Raw genomic sequence first — 20,509 nt, forward strand, 5'->3', positions numbered from 1 at the left:
TAAGGGACTGTACAGGTGATTCTTTTTTTTTTTTTTTTTCATGGGAGAGGCTGATGTCAAAAAGGAACAGAGGAAGCGCAAGTCCTTTGGGATGCCAGCATGGGGCACAATGTGACAGCTGTAATGTCACGGAGCATTACAACAATGCCCTTGTAGCAAATCTAACAGCAGCGTCCCCTGAACCCCCATGCTCAAGACTGCATTGGTAACAGGAGCAACGGTTCCTCCAAGACTGACAAAGGATAATGACACAAAAGTAGCACTAAAACCTCCTCCTGCATGTTTCTCCCATCTCAGCTTCCCACTGAGACAGAAGTGATGGATTGGAACAAGCTGGAATTAAAGTATGGAATGGCGTTACACCCTGAGCCTGTGGTAACAAACAGTAAATGTGTCGTCCCTGACATCCAAAGTGAAAGATGATATATTCATCACAGGATGCTGGCTTGAGTAACAGCCACAGAAATCATAATAGTTAAATGTCTTACTACTGCGAATATCCCCAGATATGTGGTGAACAGGCCTGTGCACCACGTGGCCTAATAATTTGTCCATTTTTCCTGTACAGTTTTTCCATGCACTGTGCAAACAAGTGACAGCCCATGCTGTGACGGTGCATCATTGCAGACTGTAGCTCACATGCCTGAGAGAGAACTTCAAGATTGAGAAACTACTTGGCAGCGTTACATGTCATTCCTTTATTTTCCCTAAGGAATGCAAATATAAGGGGCATTTTGATTGACTTTGTTGAAACAATTGCAGTCTGTTTAGTGCGCCTGGGTTATGGACACAACTAAACATCAGCTTGCTGCTATCAAAAGAAGCAACATTACGAGACAATGCTAAATTTCCCAGTTCCAGCTGGTTGAGTATGGAGGGGGAAAACCCAGCTATATGCTGCAAATAAGGGATTCCTTCACAATAAATGAGTCCTTCAGCCCAAGGAAGTGATATTCTCACTTCAGACGCCAGAAAGCGCTTATCGGCAAGGAAGGTCCTCCTTCCTACCAGCACCCTCCTCTTCAGCTCAGTGTCTCCAGGTTTGTTCATGGCATTTCTAGGACACCATTTCTGGACCACCTGGAGCAGAGCATAACAAGCAAGCTGATGCCTTTGTTACAAGTTTAAAATATTACATAAAGCGCATGGGAAAGTAGCATTCAGGAACGATTTTCTGCCAGTCATGGGCAAGGGAAAGAGGTAAAATAAAATAAATAGAATAAAATAGCACAGAAGCCCTTCCATTTTAAGGAAGAGTGTGTTTTCTCCTCAGCCATCCCACCCCACACATCCCCCTCTGCAGCAGTGCGGCTGTTCTATAAACCCCAGAGGCTTTTACCGATGAATCTTCCCTACGTTGAATTTTGAGCATGGCGAGCAAATAGGGGTGGAGAGGAATCACCAGTCCTTTTGCAAAAAGAAAGTGACTGAAATATTGAACACCCCATTGATTGCAGCCGGTGACATGTAAAGCGTTTCCTTTATTGTGTTGGTTTGGGAGGGGAAATGCACGGGGACCATGGACCAGACCGCAGCACCCTCGCAGGGTGGGACCCCACTCAGGCTCCTTGCAGGCACCGTGTCAGGTCGGCACAGTTTTGATGCGGTTGCCCTGATTTACACCCATGTCAAGGGTGGGGAAAAAACCACCCTTCGCTGATGGGTGTTTTTTCCTGGGTGTCAGGATTGATAGCTATACTTTATATTCTATTTGCTTTTATCGGGCAGCTGGGTCTTTACTTAAATTACATGTAGGAGATAGGTGTGTTTGCGCATTAGAGCTGAGTAAATACTGCAAAATAAGATCAGTCGCTGAAAATGTTTTTTGAGATGAGAAGGGCAGATGCTTGGCAACACTGGAAGAGCACTGTTTCAGGGGTTCAGTGTACTGTCCTGACAAAAGGGTATGAGCTCATTGATTTTTTATCCTTTCTTTGAGAATGCCTCAGTCAATACGCTGACTGGGACTCTCCCCTTCCCACTTCGTGATGTGCATCACTCACCTCAGGGCTGTGAGCGTGGAGATCCTGACAACCAGGCTCCCTGGGACACTGCATCTGTGCATGTGCGTCTGTGCAGGGGATGTCAAAAGGATCAGGATAAATAAAGCTTAGACCACGGCTGCCTTACACCAGGACTGGCTGAGTCACAGACAGGATCTTGTGCTGTTATAGTAAAAACATGTTTACCGTATCCGTTCAAATCACATTCCTACAATTTACTTTATCCTAACAAGTAAAGGAAAAAGAGTCACAATGGAGAGAACATGCATAAAAGATGGGGAAGAGAGAAGAAGAGGTTTGCTTCTGCCGAAAGGCAGCAAGATGGACACAGAGAGCAGGAATTCATATGCTACAGCCCAAGCATGAAAATGCCACATAGAGAGGTAAAAATCCCTTTAAGTCCAGGCCAGGACTCCATCCTTGCATGGTCTACTGAAAGTCCCAGCAAAAGGCCAATTAATGATGCTTATTGTGATGGAAGTTACCTTCACATACTTTTTTTTTTGTTTAAATATAATCAATATTGTACAATGAGGGGGATTAAATAGCACAAGTGGAATTACTAAATGTCGAAATGTTCCTGTTTACACTTGGCTAGGAAATGTTTTCGCTAATGCTACACGCTATCACCAAGCTACCCCTATCCCAATATTCCATCCTTTCAAGCAAGAGAGAAATATGACTGGAAGTTTCTGCATTAAACTATTCTCATCAGAACCTGATATTTTTAATTTGAAGAATGTTACAGGTGAACAAAATGCATTGAAAATGCTCTACCTTATAAGGATTGTAATGTTACTTAATCAAAATATTTCTGAAATGTTAATGTTAATATCTTTCTCACTTAGAAAGTACTGGTGCTCTCTAAGATGCAAGTCTTGCTTTTGAGAAAATTAGCTCAAACTGTTTGCAAATAAACCATGAAAAATATGAAATTGGATTAGGTTTAGGACCTACAAAATAGACACCAAGTTGAAAAGTGAATTTTTTGCTCAAAAATAATTTCCCACTGTTCAAAAGTAGCCATTTCCAGGGGCTCCTTTTGCTGTTGTCCCACATCCCAATGGACCTGGTGGGATCCAGGGTTTCAGCAGGCATCAGCAGGACAGAGGAGCTGCTGGAGCAGAGTTTGTTCAGCTGAAAACACAAATCAATATCAAAGTCTAATACAACTACAGAAGAGCAAAGAGGATTAAATTAGATGGTGCCATTTACAACTTCACAATTATGGAAATAGTTACAAAAGCCTTAGAAAACCAGAAAGTGAAATGGAACATAACAGCATCATTAAGTCTTTTTTTTTTTTTTTCCTAATTTAACACACCTTTTACAGAGTAATTTCAAAGTGTATGTTTTAACAGTTTCCCAAACATTTCATCTCCTGGGCACACACATGCTCCTGAACAGGCAGAGCACGACCAGCTCCACCTGCACATCACGAAGTGCCGACTCCCAGCCTCAGCCCGGTCCCAGTGCTGTGTGGCTGAAACGTGCTTCCAAGCACAAGGTCACGCACAAAGGACTGCTGGCAGTAACGATCGATGAGTCCTGACAGGTCTGTCCTTTTAACACAGGCGATACAGGCCTGCTTCATCTCCTGTGGTCTGCTTCTGTAGCAAAGAAATATATTAATTTAAATTCACTTCTCATCACTTCCACACACTCTGTGAATCTGCTAATTGAGAGCTGTATATGTGTACGTGCATGCACATGGAAGAAAAATTATTGTTACTGGCACAGAATGGCATCCAAATGATTAGGAAAAGTAGCACCATCAGAAACTCCTTTATTAACAGAGAAACAAAATAAAAACAATCTGTAATTCTTTCTCTGAAATTAAGAAACTTTGCAATGGTAGTTTAGTTCAGTGAAACCTTTGGCTTCTCACATCAGTGGAACGAAAATCTAGGAAGCAAATATTTCTCTCATTCTGTGTCTACTTTCAAGATTTCAAAACATCTCCTTGTCTTAGAAAAATGTGAAAATAATAATTTAATCATCTGAAAATCAAGGGATGGGAGCAGGTAAAAGTTTAGAACAATCAAATTGTTTAATGGAAGCCACATTAAACTATTTCATTTTATTTTTAATATTTAACTTCTTTGTCAGTATTTTCAAACCAGAGATCTGATCTGAGTTTTAAAAATCTAACACTGCAAACTGACAACTTAAGTAAATTAAAAATACAGAAATTAATTCTGAAAATACCAGAACATCCTCCAATGATATATTCAAACAACACTGTTTTATTTTGTTTTGTTATTTGAAATATCCCACAATCAGTTTTTGTTCTGTTGGGTGGAAACTATTCAAACAGGAAAAAATCCAACTGATTTAAAGGGAAACTACTGACATAACAAATACAGGACATCCAAGAAAAACAAACATATGAGTTACCTGGAGCAAAGCAAAGTGTAAGTTAGCTGTACAAATCCCCTACTGCAGACATAATTACAAATTTAATTTCTTTTTGAGTCAAATCACAGCCTGAAGCCAGACCTGATCCCGGACTAGATCCTCTGCTGAGCATCCCACAGCGGTACTGAGCACCCCATGGCAGTACCGAGCATCCCACCACAATGCTGAGCATCCCACCAGAGTGCTGTGCATCCCCCCACAGTGCTGAGCATCCCACAGCAGTGCCAAGCATCCCACCGCAGCGCTGAGCGCTCTCAGGCTGGACTGAGCCCAGCTGGTGTCGGGGCAGTGCAGGCTGTACCCACCTGGCCCCAAAGCAAAGCCACATTCCCCGCGGAGCCAGCCCCGTGGTGTTGCAGGGACTGGCAGGTGGTTTGCTCCTTGGGGCTGGCTGGGACAGAGCTGGACCTGGGACAGAGCTGGACCTGAGCCTTTCCTTCACCCATGCCCTCCGGCTGCCTGGGATCGCGGCGCAGGAACTGGAGCACAGGGTTCCCCCAGTGCCATCATCCCCAGAACTGCTCCCCTGCAGCCAGCCCTGGAGCCCTTTGCCACTTGCTCTTTTGTGCCTCTTGTACTCCAAATCATCCATCCCACCATATCCACAGGGCGATGATGAACAAGGGCCAGGATATCCCTCTAATCCCCATGTTGCCTTCCTGGGTGAAACCAGCCCATCCAGAGGGACAGAAACTAAAGCAATTCTGTTGACACAAATCCTGTTATTTCAGTGCAGAACCTGGAGCCCGGGACTGTTGTTGCTGCTCCTCGTGACTGGTAACAGGATTTGCACCACGCTGCCAGCACCATCCATCACCACTGCCCACACAGGCCTGAGGAAACTCCTTCACCAAAGAACAGCCAAGAACGTCCCTCCTGGAAAGGGGAAGGAACAGCCTGGTGGGACCGAAAGGGAAACGCAGTCAAATTAGAAAAGCAATGGCCACCAGCACAGCAAGGCCAACAGCCTTCTCCTGTATCATTGTCCAGAGTTTTTTTATAGAAATAGAATAAAAACAGGCATGACAGCAAATTGTCATTTCATTCCGACCATAACTGTAAAGACAGCTCACATGAAAATAGCCATCGTATACTCAATTTACATGTTCAGCCTCAAAACTGCATGTGTAGAAACATGCTTCCAACGGTGCTCTGGAAAAACCTGTGCCTGGCTGGGGAGGTGGGAGCTCACAAGCGCATCCCCAGCTTTGGGATCTGGGCCTGGAAAGGTCAGCACCGTGCAAACCCCGCAGCCGGCCACGGGCTCCAGGAGGCAGTCGGACAGCCCGGACCCACTCGCAAAGGGGCATCACCACCCACCTGATCCGAGGCTCGTGGCTGGAGCCCAAAGCTCAGCTCAGCGCACAGCCCACCTGTACTGCAACAGCACACTGCAAGAACATTTTGGCTATGTGTTTCAGTCTTTTAAAAGCTGCAAAATAGGTAGCACTGTTTTCTTTATTCTTTCAGTCACATTCATTGTGTGGCTACATAAGTGGTATCACTACAACTTATTCTACTATCATTATATCAAAACCCAAAAATATTTACTGGAATAATCTGTCTCTCAAGGTACTAATCAAAGCAGGTTTTTGAGATTTCAGTCAGATTTGGGTGCTTCTGAAAACTATTGATTTCAAAATATCCAGGACTGGCTCCCAATAACTGTTATTAAAACTACATCAGCAAAAAGCATTTCCTCTTTCATCTTCTATCTTTTGTCCGCTTTGTTAAGTTAGAAACCCAAATCAGCATAAAATGCTTGCCAAGAGAAGGGAGAAATACATTCAGATTTAATCTAGTGATTATGGTTCATTTGTTGCAAACAGCTCCTTCAACAAGGCCATCAGGTGAATGATTAAACTCTTCCATCCACAAACAGAAGAATACCTTCAGTCACAAGGAAGCAATGCAGAAAAAAAGGTTTCCAGGTTTCCCAGGTTATTTGCAGGCACATCAGAAAGGTACACAGCAGGACTCACTCTGCAGGGGAAAATACTGCTGGGGCTGGGGGGGGGGGGTGGGGGGGTGGGGTGGGGGGAAGGCAGGGAGAAAAGTACCTGATGCTCATGGGGTAGACAAGGTGGCCATCCTGGTGGGAGCAGTGACAGTGACATCCTGGTGTCCTGGCACCTCCCTGCTTCTCGGTGGCTCTGCTTCTGCCCAGCCACATATTGCAACACATGGTGGGAAAAATATTCCTGGGGAAGCATTTCACTTAAGTGGCTGTTATCCCAAAGGTGACGTTATTGCAAATGAACTTCTGCTGCTCTGTCCTCCAGAACAGCAGAGGCTGCGGCTGCCTGCTAGCAGGGAACAGTAAGCCCTCCTCACAGGCTGCTCGCAGGGTTACTATGGCCAAACCGTATCTGTTAATTCCCTACTATCAGCTCTGGCATGTCTCCAGCCCCTGGGGTGCACTGTGACATTGGTGTGACCAGCAGTTTCCGCAGACCACTGGTTTCAAGCAGCTGGGCAGCAGGCACAGAACAGGTAATACAGCTCCCGAGCAATTAACTCAGCACATAAATAGAGTAGCAGTTAGCAGGTACATGCTGTTGTCCCTTCTAGTCACCCCTGACACTGGTCTCCAGGCTCTGCAACAGGTAAGAGAGGCATTTCTGGGTGCAGGCTGGGACTCTTGGCTATGCTGGAGGGTAGGATTTTAATTTGGACTTTCTCTCAAGTAAAGGGTTACTGGGGCTGATAAAGCCAAACAGGGTGACAGAATGGCTCTGGCAGCGGTGGGAGGAAAGGAGGAGAGGTAAAGAAACCCACATTGGGAAGGCTGGAAAATAAAGGGGTAAATGGGGTACGTTGGTAAATGCGGATCAAGGCGAATTCATGGTATTCTAAGATGAATGTAAGGGAAAGGGGTAGAAGCAAAAAACAGTTTAAATAGGACAAGAGATAAAACAATTAAATCAACTCGGCAGATGGACTCCCCTGCCCTGCCTTTAGCAGGGCGCCTGTCCCCCCACAGGGAAGCACCCAGCAGCAGGAACAGGTCGCACTTCTCCACTGACCTCTGCAGAGCCCCTCAGAAACTCCGGTCCATCCACAAGGAGGGAGGTCCTGGGATGGCTCCTGGTCACACTAGAGCAACCATTTGTTTCAGAACACAAATCATCCCCATATAAATTAGTACAAAAACAGCATCTTGCTTTACATGATCTCCTTCAATGGTATTTTGTATTTTGCTATTATATCAGACTGCTGGGAGTTTTGAGAATAAAAGCTTTTGAAGGCACATGTATTTAACTAAGCAACCACAGAACTTCATCTTTGGCCTGTATAATTTTTAAGAATTCCTCAAAAGTAAAAAAAAAAAAAAAAAAAAAAAATTGGGCATCAGCACCCATGCCAGGAAATTTTACCCAAGGAGCTAAGGAAGCCTGGGGGCAGGCGTGCCTCCCTGCTGCCGTCAGTGCCCCAGGGAAGCCGGCACCAAGGGGAGCTGGACACCTCCACAGCTCCTACGCCAGCTCAGATCCCAGCTGCTGAACGCATGGGTCACTCCAGTAATCCTTGAGGCAGAAGTGACCATGGTTGTTCATTCCTTCATTTCAAAACGAATCTGCTGACAGAGGCAGAAACAAAGTCGAGGGCTGCCACAACCAGAGGGACAGTGCTGTGCTTCAGCTGTACCCACCATCGCCTCGCTTCTGAAATGACTCTTCTTGTTCCAAAACACAGACGCTAGCAGCAGGGCTGTACCAGGCTCTGAAAAGCAGTGCCCAACTTGGGGGGAAAAAAAAGAAGAAAAAAAAAAAAGCAACAATAAAAGCATGCAATAAACCAAACTCACTACTCATACACCAAGGCAAAAAAAAAAGAAAAATCATTTAAGTAAGAGTTACCAGCAGATTGAGCTTTACACATTTTAACTAGTTACATTAAAACAGAATGTGGTTGTTTCCAAACCGTTTTTACTGCTTTCAGATCCTAGTTTAGAGCAAAGGTTCAGAGGTCTCTCAGCAGAGAGGGCTTTCTCCTGCTTGTAATAAAAATTCCCATCTGCCTCACAGGTGTGATCCCAAATGAGGGCAAATGGAAAAAGAGGAAACGTCCTCGCCTTTAACACACGATACAACTGCCAAAACCCAGCGTGTATTTAATAAATGCAATGTAGATTGCTTCATTTGACCTCCTGTTCACAAAATAATTTTATTATATGTATGAAAGCAGCATACAGGCAATAAAATTATGAAAACATTCACAATACATAAATACACAGACCTGATGCAGGATGTATATAGTTCATAAGACTTTAAAATTTTTTTCCTCTCAGTTCTCTTTTCCTGACAACACATTTTGTTGATATACGTTATGAAAAAAGTTGCTCCAAAGGGTATTTTCTGCCGCTCAGAAAACAAAAAGCTTTCTTTGAATGCTGCTGAGTATCAACACCCAATGTTCCTGTTGCTAATGTTCACTGATTGCTTTAGCATGACAAAGGGAAAGCAGCAGGGAAGGACAACGGAAAAGTAGCAGGTTTTTTTAATTAAACATTGGCAACTTTTTTTGGAGCTCACAGGAAGTTTCTGATGTGGGGGCTGCAGTTCCATCCATATTTAGAAATGTCTTAATCCAAAATGGTAATGAGGCACTATTCCTTATTTGAATGGACTATCGACATGGCAATTACTAAAATGTAACGTTCTCCCAGTTTCCAAAGTAAAGCACTAGGTACCTCACTTTTTAATTCTGACTGTGATACAGCAGCAGACAGACAGCATGATCCTGGTGGTACTGCAATAATACAGACGGTAACGAGGTTTGGCATGTTTACTACCATTATAACCAATTGTGTTTGTTCAGAAAAGATATCCAAGACTTGAAATAAGAAAAGTCTGAGAAAGCTGTTTATCTTACATAAATACAAAACGTTATCTACTAAGAACTGTTATCTAAGAAGCTTTTCTTCTCAAATTGGAGTCTTCTTAAGGTTGTAGTCATATTTAAGGTATTTACAGACCCACAAACTTGACATTCTAGCAAAGTCTTTGTAACATGAAACTTTTTAAAAATAAATAGCAGCAATTTCTTTTATTTCTATAAGGGAAGATAATTCACAACTCAGTCAACGCTGGTCCTATCTTTTGAAAGAAATCCCACTTTAAAAAAAAAAAAAAGCCCACAAGCAAATGAACTCCACACAGCATCAGGTTTGTAGATTCCTTCATTTCTTGCTGAGCTTCTTAACATTCCTTCACTCCCCTCACCAGCTCTCCAGACTATCAGAGCTTGTAATAAAGTGCTGACTGGTTGACTGGTCAAAATGCAGTTATGACACTCCAAAAATATCCCATTATTTAAACATCTTAAATAATATAAATAAAGCTAGATCTGTTATAACATATGAAAAATATCAATTTAAAACAATAAAGAAATAAAACCAGTATCAACATATTACCTCCCAAAGCTTTAAAAATAACCATTCTCATTATAAGGCTCAATTATTTGTCAGAAATAATTTTAAGAAGGCATCTACCTACCTTTACAATCCCTCAGTCTTTAATTAGGACCTGTTAACACCCACTACCACAAGACACAGCAATCTTTTAACTTCTAGTAAACATTAATCTTTAAATACTTAACATTTATCTTTTGCCTCATTTTCAGCTAGAAATTGGTTTCTCTGTGTAAAGAAGCAGTATTTTGTCACTGCACTGTATCTAAATTTGTATATTTTCCTCAGTATGAACAGTACAGTTTAATATCCTTTTTTTTAACCAATTTTCAGTATCTTTTCTGTTTATTGTTTAAAATATTAAATTTGCTTTGAATGCCGGGAAAATTAATTCTGGGCTTGGTGTAAATGTGTATTTCTCCCTAGAGCTTAGTTTCTTACCAAAAAAAAAATCTTGTGTATCTTTTTTTTTTTTTAAAGACTATTACAATACACACTATTGGGTCTTGCTGAGTAAACCTTACTGTTCAGGTTTTATGCTGCCCATTTTGTGTAATGGGGTTGATCTTTTCCAAAGAAACATCAGCTTCATAATCCAAGATACCCGACAGTGCTGGAGACATTTTCTCCAAGGTCTTAGATAGCTCCCCCTCTTCTTCCTTTTTGAGAGGTTCTTCTTCTGGACAGATAATTGCATGTGGAATCAGATAAACCAGATTAGACTCTTTGGGGCTGGACCCTTTGGGCTCATGTTGGCTCGAAAAAACAACTGCTCCGTTATTGTTAATACTAACAGTCTCTATAGCATTGCCGGACATAGGGCAGAGCCTGTAGCATCCCAGCAGGGTTGAAAATGCCTTGCGGAAATCAGCATTGAAGGCATAAATGATGGGGTTGAGGGAAGAATTAGCCCATCCAAACCAAACAAAAACATCAAAGGTGGTGGAATTAATGCAGAAAGCTTCTGCTCCCTTGGATGGCTGGGTAGGCTCGCAAAAGGGAATCATGCAGTTCAATACAAAAAATGGCAACCAGCAGCACACAAACACCCCCATGATCACCGACAAAGTCTTTAAAACCTTCGTTTCCCTCTTGAAGGACATTTTGAAGTTGCTCTCTGGTTGCTGGCAGTCCATACTGCTTCTGTTGCCACTCGTGTTCTGGCAGTTCTTGGCATGCACTGCTGCTCTCTCCAAAGCTGAGATGCGTCGTATTTGCTTCTGAGCAATCCGGTATATCCTCGTGTAAGTTACTATCATGATGGCCACAGGTATATAGAAGCTAATTAGAGAAGAGGAGATGGCATACATCCTGTTTAGGCTAGAATCACAGTTGTCCATGCTTATACCTTGTAAACTGGCATTTAGGTCCAAAAAGCTTGTGGTTGTAGCCTTGTGCCAGTTCAGCTGCACAGGGATGAAGGAAATCAACACAGACAAAGTCCACGCCACGCTGATCATGATGAAGGCTGCCTTTGGGGTCATCTTCCTCTCATACCTAAACGGGCTGGAGATGGCCCAGTATCTGTCCACACTAATGACGCAGAGGTTTAGGATGGAAGCTGTTGAGCACATAATATCAAAGGCCACCCAGATGTTGCAAAATGAACCAAAAGGCCAGAAACCAGCGATCTCAGCCACGGCTTTCCAAGGCATGACCAAAACTGCCACTAAGAGATCTGACACGGCCAAGGAGATGACAAAGAAGTTGGTCACCTTGGACCTGAGGTGGCGAAACCTAATGACAGCTGCACAGACCAGCGTGTTTCCCAGCAGCGTGGAAAGGATGAGGAGCGAGAGGAAGCAGCCTGTGAGGATCCGAAAGGAAGAGTCCCTTTCCACCAGCAACCCTTCCCCATCCATAGTGGTGTCGTTCCAAGTCATAGTTTCTCCTGAGGGAAAATCATATCATGATTTTCATGATGACATCAGCTCCTTTCCTTGCAGAGATCACAGACATCAGACGTCCATTAATTACTCATCACCAAATAGACCAAAAGGTCCTTTCTTACAGTCCCTTCGCCCCCAGAAGGACTTCACCAACTTTGAATCATCCTGAACAACACTGAAAGCTCTACGAGCAAGAACTGAAAATGCACTAATCCAGTCTACCCTACAGACTGTTTTTTAAGCAATCCCTTCAGAAACACACTGCACCACCCCAGCATGAAGTAGCCTAATTCAGACAGCTCACCTGCAAATGTTCTGCTGCTGTCCTCTGCAAATATACCCCACAGACAGGGAAGCAATCACTTTTCCATGCTTGCATATATTCCCACTTAAATAGGCTATTGATCGAGTGTTTCCAGCGTCCACTGCACTAGCCCTTCATATTTACTGAAGCATGCTATACGAGGGGCTTTTCCTCTAGTTTCCTAAATGTCTCACTGATGAAACACTCCATCCTTCCTCCTCGGTACACTCCTGTTACAAAATGCATCAGTTCTCTGTTTCCGGGCAGCGTCAGAAAGCAAATCTTCACTTCGTTTCAAACTGATTTACACTTCCAAGACAAAGAAAATACACATACAGTAAGTGTGTTTTAAAGGTTTTCAGTAAGAAGTAGCTCAGGTTATTTAGCTTTATTTAAATGAGAAATGCTGGCTCCTACCTTTCACCTCTGATTCTCTGTTTGCTCTGGGATGCAGGGCCGTCTCTCCTCCTCTTTTAGTTTTGGAATTGCATAGCAAATCTTACATACAAAACCAACACTGAAACACTGCATTGCATCAGGTGTGTGTGTGTTTTCCCTGAAAGTGCAAATTGGCAGGGGAGAAGTAAAAACCAGGAGAGTTTGACCATCAGGAATTAGTTTTCAGGGGAGCAGCAGATCGGTGCTGTCGGCCTGCATGTGACGGACCCCACCGGCGTGTGCCCAGCTGCCTCCATCCCACAGCCCCTGCCCATCATTCCACAAACTTTGTTGGCCGGAGCAGTCCCAGCCTCACTTTGTACATCCCGTCGAAGCGGCACATCAGGGTAGGTCATCCCAGTCAAAAGGCACGGTATTCCCAACACTGGCAAGAGCCGAGCACCGGTTCTTTCTTCTGTCGTTCACTCTTAGGAGAAAGAGGGGCGAGAGGAGGAGGAGGGGGGGGGATGCTGAGCCACCCCACCTCGGCCAGGGCGCGGCTGCGGTGCCCGCGGCGGGTTCCTCGTCCAGCGGGGCCAAGTCGCTTTAACGCTGCGCTGCCAGGTTATAGCTCCTCATAACTGCCCCGGAATAATCCCACCTCCCGCTCAGCGGGGCTGCGCTCCAGGGATCGGGCCCAGCTTTCACCATGCTTTTTCCCTCTCAGGAAAGCGCCGGCGGAGGCAGCTCCTCACGCTCTCCCGCAGCCCGCCCCGGGCCGCGCATCTCCGGTGCCGGGGGGTCCCGGCGGCGAGGGCTTCCTCCTGCCCGGGGCAGGGCTCGGCAGCATCGCCCCTCCAGGAAAGCTCTGCCTGCTCGGCGTCTCCTTCCTAAAGGATTAAGACAAGGGAAAGACAGGCATGGAGGCACGCAGCAGGCAAAAAGCAACCCCTCTTCGCCTCCTCTAACATCTTCGGTCGGGCGCAGCTTCTTCTGGGCAGCCTCTCCCCGGTTTTAACGCCTTCCTGGGGAATGACGGCCCGGCAGGCTGCCGGGGCGAGCGGCAAAGCCGGGCTCCTGGAGCGGCGAAATTACTTTGCCCCGTCCCGAGCTGCGGCCGCCCGGGGTGCCGGCTGAGCGCGATGAACTGGTGCGGAAAGTAAGTACCGGCGCCCGGCTCGGGGCTGGCGACGCTGCGGAGGCACCCGCGGCTCCCCCGACCGCCGGCGGAGGGGGGCGGGCGGCCGGGACGCCCTCCCGACACAGCGGGGCCGGGGCGGCAAGCGCGGCGGTACCCAGCGGCCGGGCCGGCGGCGGGCGGCACCGGGTCACCGCTCGGCTCCGCGCCGCCTCCGCCGCCTGGCGCAGCCCCTCGCCCCCGCCGCTCCCGGCGCAGCCGCGGCCGCCGGGCTCCCTCTCCTGGGCGGCCGCGGCCCCGCGCCCAGCCGCGCCGCCCCGCGGAGGCGGCCGCCAGCCCAGCCGGGCCTCAGGGCAGCCCCGAGGGGCCGGGCTGCTCCGCGCCCCCCCCGCCCCGGCCAGCCCCAGCCGCCGGCGGGCGAGCGCCAGCCCTGGGCAAGTAAGGCGGGCGAAGGGCATCGCTGTCCCTGCGCGGGGGCGGGACACCCCCAGCCCGGGTTCCAGGGGCGTGCGGCTGCCCGAGGACCCGCTCCCGACCACCCCCTCCGAGGTGAGGCAGGGGACGGCGGCGCCACACGGGGCTGCGGCTCTCGGCCCCCCCGCGCCGCAGAGCGGCCCCCCCCCGACGGCAGATGCGGAGCTCGTGTCCGCAAAGAGAGCCGGTGCCGTGAGCTGCCGTCCTGCCGCGCTCTTCACACCGTGTTTTCTCCTTTGCAAAAAATCCTTCCGGCTCGGCAGAGAGCACCAAAACACGGCAGTTATGTCTCAAACCCCTTCTTGCTTCCAAAAGGATTTTTCCTTTCTTACCTTAGCCGCAACAGCCAGCGGAAGATGAACATGCTGATTTGCAAGTTGCTACCTTTGCACAGGAATCTTAAGTCCAAAAAAAATCGGAGAACGAAGATAAAAGGCATCCCAGGGAGGTTAAACCCCCCCTAGAAGAACAAGTAAGCGCACTAAGTTGTCAAGATAAATTTTGTGGGGTACAGTATTAGCGAAGTTGCTTTTGTGCCAGCTGTAATTTTTCATCATGTCAGTTAAAGCAGATACAGTGCTAAGCTGACCTTGACAAGCTAACTAAACACTTGTTTTCCTTTCCCCCTCTCTTTCTTTTTTTCTCTTATAACTGCTTCTCAGCAAGTTCTCATTCCCCCTTCTTACTATCTTGCCCTTTAATCATCATTCATCCTCAGAGGAGGATGAAAAAAGACAAGAAAATTAATCCTGTGCTGTTTGGTAATAGAGATCTCTAATGAAACTCACTGTGAGTTTTCTTTTTTCAAGATTGTTTTCCTTTTTTTCTCCTGTTCTTAGAGCACAACACAGGTGAGGTTTACTGCGTGATACCTATTTTCTGAAAACGTTTTTCAGTAGAAACCCTAGGCTGAGGGAAACTTTGCGTGCACTGAGCACATTTGGTTTTATTTGTAACAACTTCCAGAGGCTCCCCCAGGATGGCTTTCTACCACAGCTGTCCTGGATTATTCCAGGAGAAATCACAACTCCAAAGTATACAAACAGCACAATTTTCAAGGCACACTGGAGAAAAATGCTGAGGTACATGCTGCACAGGAGGGAGCAGTCTGCTCTTGATCATTTCCTTACCAGCTCATCAAGCAAACCTCTTCTTTTCAGTTCATTTTTGCTAGGGAGCAGCCTTTTCTGGGGAAGAGGCTGAATTCAGCGTTGGAAGACCCTAACGCTGTTCATATGAGTGAGGGTTTACAACTTTCATTTTAACCTGACATTAAAAAACTAGCCTTTTTGCTTCCTACTCAGCAGCCTATAAGAACCTCACGGTCCTTACTTGTTTGGCAATTCAACATCTGTTGCAGAAGTCCGAGCCTCCCTCCTGCCGGGTGTCGGTGTGACCAGCTCAGGGACAGATACGGGGTCTGGCTCAGCCAAGCCTGTACAAACGCAGTGAAGCCCCTTCGGTGCCTACGCAGGTTTCAAACAACAGCATTTCACGCAGGGCACCCTGCTGTACTCATTCGTCTTTTCAGCTAATTTGTAAGCTTTTTAAAACTTTCGTGACTTAGTAGTCATACCCAGGTGAGGAGCAGAAGTGAAATCCATTAAACCGCTTTATTATTTAGGTAAATTTAGTGGTGGGATTAGGCAGCCAATTGACAGGACTCTGGGAGCCAGTTTAAAGTGTGGGGTGAATTTTCCTTTTGCTGCTCCCTGCCTAACCTGCTTCCAGCCAGCGCAAGAAGGATCAGCTCTTATCCAGGTCAGGAGTTGCCTAAAACTGCCAGCAACAGAACAACGGTGCAGGTGTTTCTCGGAAATTCAGAAACAAGCACACAGCCTGTTTAATTTTCCCTGGGTACCCACATAAAACAGCCACTTAATTTTATTTAATGCTTTTCAATCACTACTGACTGATGCTAGAATCAAAGCAATGCCCAGCAAAGGAAAGCTTTTGTATCTGTTACCACCCTGTGAGGCACCTGCTTCTCCCAGAAGACTGTGGTTGGAGAAAGTCCTATTTGGTCCATATGAAGATATAAAAAATATAAATACTGAGTAGCACCTTGATCCAAATAATCTTCATCCAAACAGTAATTAGCTACTGGAAGACCAAGTCAGACTTGAACAAAGTCCAGCTTTTGCATTCAGAGATAAACATGCTTTCATCTGCAAAACAGCGCACATGCTAGAGCTGGAGAAAGGCAGCTTAATTTACAAAATAATACTACGGTATGTGGAAACACATTGTACTCACATCACTCTGAGGATGACTTTTTGAGTCTGCATGCATGGGATTTATGAAACACGAAATCAGCTGAGGCATGTTAGCAGAAATAATGTCCAAAGGAACTGTCAGGTCTCTAAATGAATGGGTTATACTAATAAGCCAAGATAACTTTAGCCTCAATGTAACCTTCTCAGAAAAATCAAGGGTTCCTAGAAATCGAACAGCAGCTATGAACTCTCTTAAAGATCAGTGAAGCACACTGGTTAAATTGATATTATCGTGTTGGGCATTCCACAGGGAAAACCACAGTAGTGAGTACAAAAGCACAGAGCGAAGAGTAGCAGCAGAAAAAACCTATTACTTTGCTGCTATAAAAAAATATAACTGTCTCCAAGGATCTCGAGCTCATTCTTGAATGACAAAGATCCACCAGCAGGGAGAAAGGATCAGCAAGAGAAATGATTTCTAGCCCCCAAACACTGACGACGAGGCTTAAATATTCAGTATTGAGTATAGACTTTTTTTTTTTTTTTTTTTTTTTTTTTTTTTTACTGTAGATTATAGGCAAGGCTGCACCTTAGAGTCTGGGGGATTCAGTAGGACTGATCTCAAAAAGCACATCAGTGCCCTTGTGAATGTTGGCTTTTGAACTATTTCCAGTGGCAACCAGCGCACAAACCATCCCTGGGTACCAGGTCACTGGTGAAGTATGTGCAAAAGTCCGGACACTGACAGGGAAAAGGAAAATGAAAAAAGCCCAAGCAGAAACACCCTGTGTGGAAATCTGGATTTAAATGACTTGTTGAGACAGCTAATCCAGGCAGTGGCAGAGCTGGACACAAGGGGTAATGCAAGGAGGGTATAAATGGGAAGGATTTGTTGGGCAGTGCTACTGGTTCCAGGGATCTGGAGCTCATGCACCAGACTCTCAAAAAGCAGCCTTGAGTCTGCAGGGCTCTGCACACGTGAGCTTTAGGAGTGGTGGAAAACTATAATCTGGTCGTTTGTAAAGGGAAAGGAGTGGTGTTCCCCTCCCGTCCCTGCTCCTACTCCGAGCCCGTTCCAGCTCTGCTCCCCTTTCTCTCCCTCCCCGGTAATCCCTCCCTACATTTGCAGTGCAAGCCCAGAGCAAAGCTGGTTGGTTTCAGCTGTAACACCCCAGATTTTATAACAAAACCTCTCTTTTTGGAAAGAGGTGGAAGACAAAGAAAGAAAGAGAAATATAAACCCGCGACCAGGGATCTGAGCAGAAGCTGTCATCTAAACAGTCCCCAGCCTCCTGCCACGCAGGAGCCACGTGTAATTTAAGCTCAGTGCGATGCTGCCAATAACGGTGTTATTTAATCAGCAGAGCTTATGCAGTGACTTTTTATGGGTTTTTTCCAGTTCCACCCACTCACTCCCACAGGACCAGAGACAGAAATGTTTTCTACAATGAACACTTGGAGTGACCATTCCTCTCGCAATTTGACTGGCTCCATCAAACCAAAGGCCATTACTGGATCTTCAATCACCCTGGAAATGGCTCAAACAGGGAAGCCTAATATTTCCCCCCTTCTCATTCTGGGATTTCCATCTGCCACAGATACGGGTAGGAGAGGGATTACTGCCCTGCCAACACTTCTCTCCGGAGTGGGTAGAGAGCCAAACTGCAGAGGATGCTGAGAATAAATTATAGCTGAGAGAAGAGGAGAGGAGAGCTCTAAGGAAAGAAAAATGCTTCCTCTGGCTGCCTGGGCCCTGCAGCAAGGCAGGACAGTGCCAGGAAATCCACAGCAAACCACTAAGACCCCTTCTTCAAAACCTAATCTAAACCAACAAACACAAAATATCTCAAAATTCCTGACCATTTCACCAGTGAATATAGACACTTGATGTACTGCTGAATTTTATATTCTCATCCATGCATATAAAACCCCTACACAGCTGATTGCTGAGGACCTGCTATAGGAAGTACCATGTAAAATAGTAAGAAGTACAAAAATACAGACTGGGCCATTGACTCCCAATTTATTCTTTATTTGCATATTCATATTTCTTCCAATACTGTATAGCTTGCATTTTTTCTTTCACTCCACACTGGACAGACATTTTAGGCTCTCAGAAAAATTGAAGTTGAATATATGAATCAAAAGAAATGTCACAGAAAAAATGACAGCACTTTTAATGTTAAAGATGGCTTTGACATATTAATTAGTATTTCAGAAATTGAATAAAGCCAGTGATACAGAATGATTCATTAGAATGAAATTAATCTGAGAAATAATTAATTCTGACTGGATCGATAAAAAGAATATAAATAGATATATTAGCAGCAAAACTTCACAAATGAGTGTGACAGTGATTTCTAGCAGCAGTGGATGAGACTGCAGATAATACAATTCTCTTAGCAGATGGCTTGGTAGGTGGCACTCTCCCCTCCTAAACTGGTGATACAGATTTACTCTTGAGCTTTGCACTAGCTTAAAATGGATCCTTCCCCACGTTCCAGCTCAGTCCCTGACTGGATGGAGAAGAACTGTTTAAGTTCTACCAGCACACTGTTGTGGTTTTCTGGTGCAGGACGTGTGATGACGAAGAATGTGCTTGGGACCTACAGGAGCCCATTGCCTCTAAAGGTTAGTGGAGCAATAATAGGAGTGTAGTGCAATAGTTTTCACTGCAGTTGATAATTAAGTCCACATTATTGCACATCCAGTATGGTCAGGCTCCACAGCCCTTTCCATTGGCAGGCTACAAATCTATGAATTAAAGATAATTAAACTAATACTTACCGAAAAAAAATAGGAGCCAATACTGCACAGAGCATCACTTCTTGCTCGCAGTGAAGACCAAGAGAAGCATTTTGCACCTGCACCACAGGGAGTGGCAGGAGGAGGCAGCTCCTGCCAGGGACACCCAGCCAGGGCTCTTTGCTAGGAGGGCAGCCCCACCGTGCCCACACAGGAGAGCGGCAGGTCCAGCTGCAGCAGACAGGGTCAATCAGCAGCCCAGCAATGACCAGACCACCCCAAATGTCCCAGTCCTGGAGCTCTGATGTCTCAGACAGCATTTTCCCTTCTGCAGCCCCCCAGACAATGCTGCTGTTGTTGCGATGTTGCAGCTGCACCAACCCAGGGTCCCACCTTCAGATTCTGGGATTAAATTGTTCTTGGAGGCAAGATGTTGGTTGTCAAAGTCCTTACCAAATCACACAGTCTGGGCTTGATGGCAGTCAGAAAAGTTCCACCAAGTTCAATAAAACATTAGAATAATATTCCAAACAAGAATCCACACAAAGGTCTAAACTTTGGGCTGCTTCACTCCTCCTACCATAATCTTCATTCAAACTCTTGAAAAACCAGTGACCTGACTGGATTGCCTCAGCTATAAAATAACCCCAAATCCACTTTTACCCTAGCTCATCTGGATCTGTTTTTCTGTTCCAGCCTTTGTGCCTGTCCCACCACATCAGGCAGGACCGTTTCATCCCAGCAATACAGGCGATGTCTCCCTCTTTGCAGCATGCCTCAATGCCCTTGGCTTTTCCCTGCCCTGTGTTGCAAAAAGTTGTTGCTATGACAGTCTTTAACAGACAGTACTTTCCCAGGCTGGACATGTTCCCCGAGTTTCATCATTCATTTGTCAAAATCTGTCTCGAGGTCAGGGGCCTTCCAAGTCAGTAAGATGCCCCTGCTCCCCTCCCCCCGCAGAGGTCAGACGCTCAGGGCTGGCCTTAGCACATGTTAGGGCTCAGCTCCACCAGCACCACCATTCTATGTCCCTTCTTCAGCCCATCAAACCAGTCCTCTCCACTCAAAAGAGGTTAAAATAGGGATGTCTTCTAGGTTACATTTCAGGAAAGGCGATGGGATCTAATCATCTAATCCTATCTACTTTCTGGTTTCACTTTTTTCCCCACTCTTTACAGGGTTTGATTTTCTTCTGGGCTTTTCTCAGCATCACTTTCTGAGAGTTTCCCCCAGGTCTTTAGGAACTACAGGATGTACAGGCTGGCCATGATTTTTCCATTGCTTTCCTGCATTTTTCTGCATCCAGCACTGGCAGGATCAGCAGCGGAGCACTCCAGCGCAGTGCACAGGGGGCTTCCCAAACTGGGGGAACCTCCAGCAGAGCTTTCCAGCTGTTTTCAAGAAATCCCTAATGCTTTTCTAGAAATTTCCCTGATGCTTTCTAGTAGTTGTGGACTATTTTTAGAAATTCCTTTCTGCTTTCCAGGAGTTCCCTTCTGCTCTTTAGAAATTTCCCACAGCTTTCCAGGAA

The 20,509-nt window shown here is 45.8% G+C and overlaps 2 protein-coding genes and 1 long non-coding RNA gene across 6 annotated transcripts in view; 2 read left to right on the forward strand and 1 right to left on the reverse strand.

Annotated features, from left to right (window-relative positions):
• Positions 1 to 6,462: 6,462 nt before the first annotated feature.
• Positions 6,463 to 9,582, forward strand: LOC114015308 (uncharacterized). The gene is made up of 2 exons (XR_008733564.1): positions 6,463 to 6,914; positions 8,450 to 9,582. It is a non-coding gene; the product is annotated as an uncharacterized LOC114015308 (long non-coding RNA).
• DRD1 (dopamine receptor D1) lies at positions 8,572 to 13,542 on the reverse strand. 3 transcript variants are annotated; one of them, XM_027802079.2, is made up of 2 exons: positions 12,445 to 13,542; positions 8,572 to 11,725 (listed from the first exon to the last, which is right to left on the reverse strand). In XM_027802079.2, the coding sequence occupies exon 2, from the start codon at positions 11,715 to 11,717 to the stop codon at positions 10,362 to 10,364; it is 1,356 nt and encodes a 451-aa protein (XP_027657880.1). In that variant the 5' UTR covers positions 11,718 to 11,725; positions 12,445 to 13,542; the 3' UTR covers positions 8,572 to 10,361. The 3 variants fall into 3 exon arrangements, with proteins under 3 accessions (XP_027657880.1, XP_027657879.1, XP_005437038.1); XM_027802078.2 differs by having other exon boundaries at positions 12,028 to 13,542; XM_005436981.3 differs by having other exon boundaries at positions 8,572 to 12,336; positions 12,445 to 13,541.
• A 4-nt stretch (positions 13,543 to 13,546) lies between these two features.
• The window catches only part of SFXN1 (sideroflexin 1), a 47,323-nt gene continuing 40,360 nt past the window's right edge, over positions 13,547 to 20,509 (forward strand). The window contains exon 1 of one of the 2 annotated variants that reach the window (XM_055718638.1): positions 13,547 to 13,564. The gene's annotated coding sequence lies outside the window, so the exon portion shown is untranslated. Of the gene's footprint in view, positions 13,565 to 14,472; positions 14,490 to 20,509 lie in introns of those variants that run through there. The other variant, XM_055718639.1, reaches the window with a different exon arrangement.

Source organism: Falco cherrug, chromosome 8 (assembly GCF_023634085.1).
Source record: "Falco cherrug isolate bFalChe1 chromosome 8, bFalChe1.pri, whole genome shotgun sequence".
Taxonomy (NCBI): Eukaryota; Metazoa; Chordata; class Aves; order Falconiformes; family Falconidae; genus Falco; species Falco cherrug.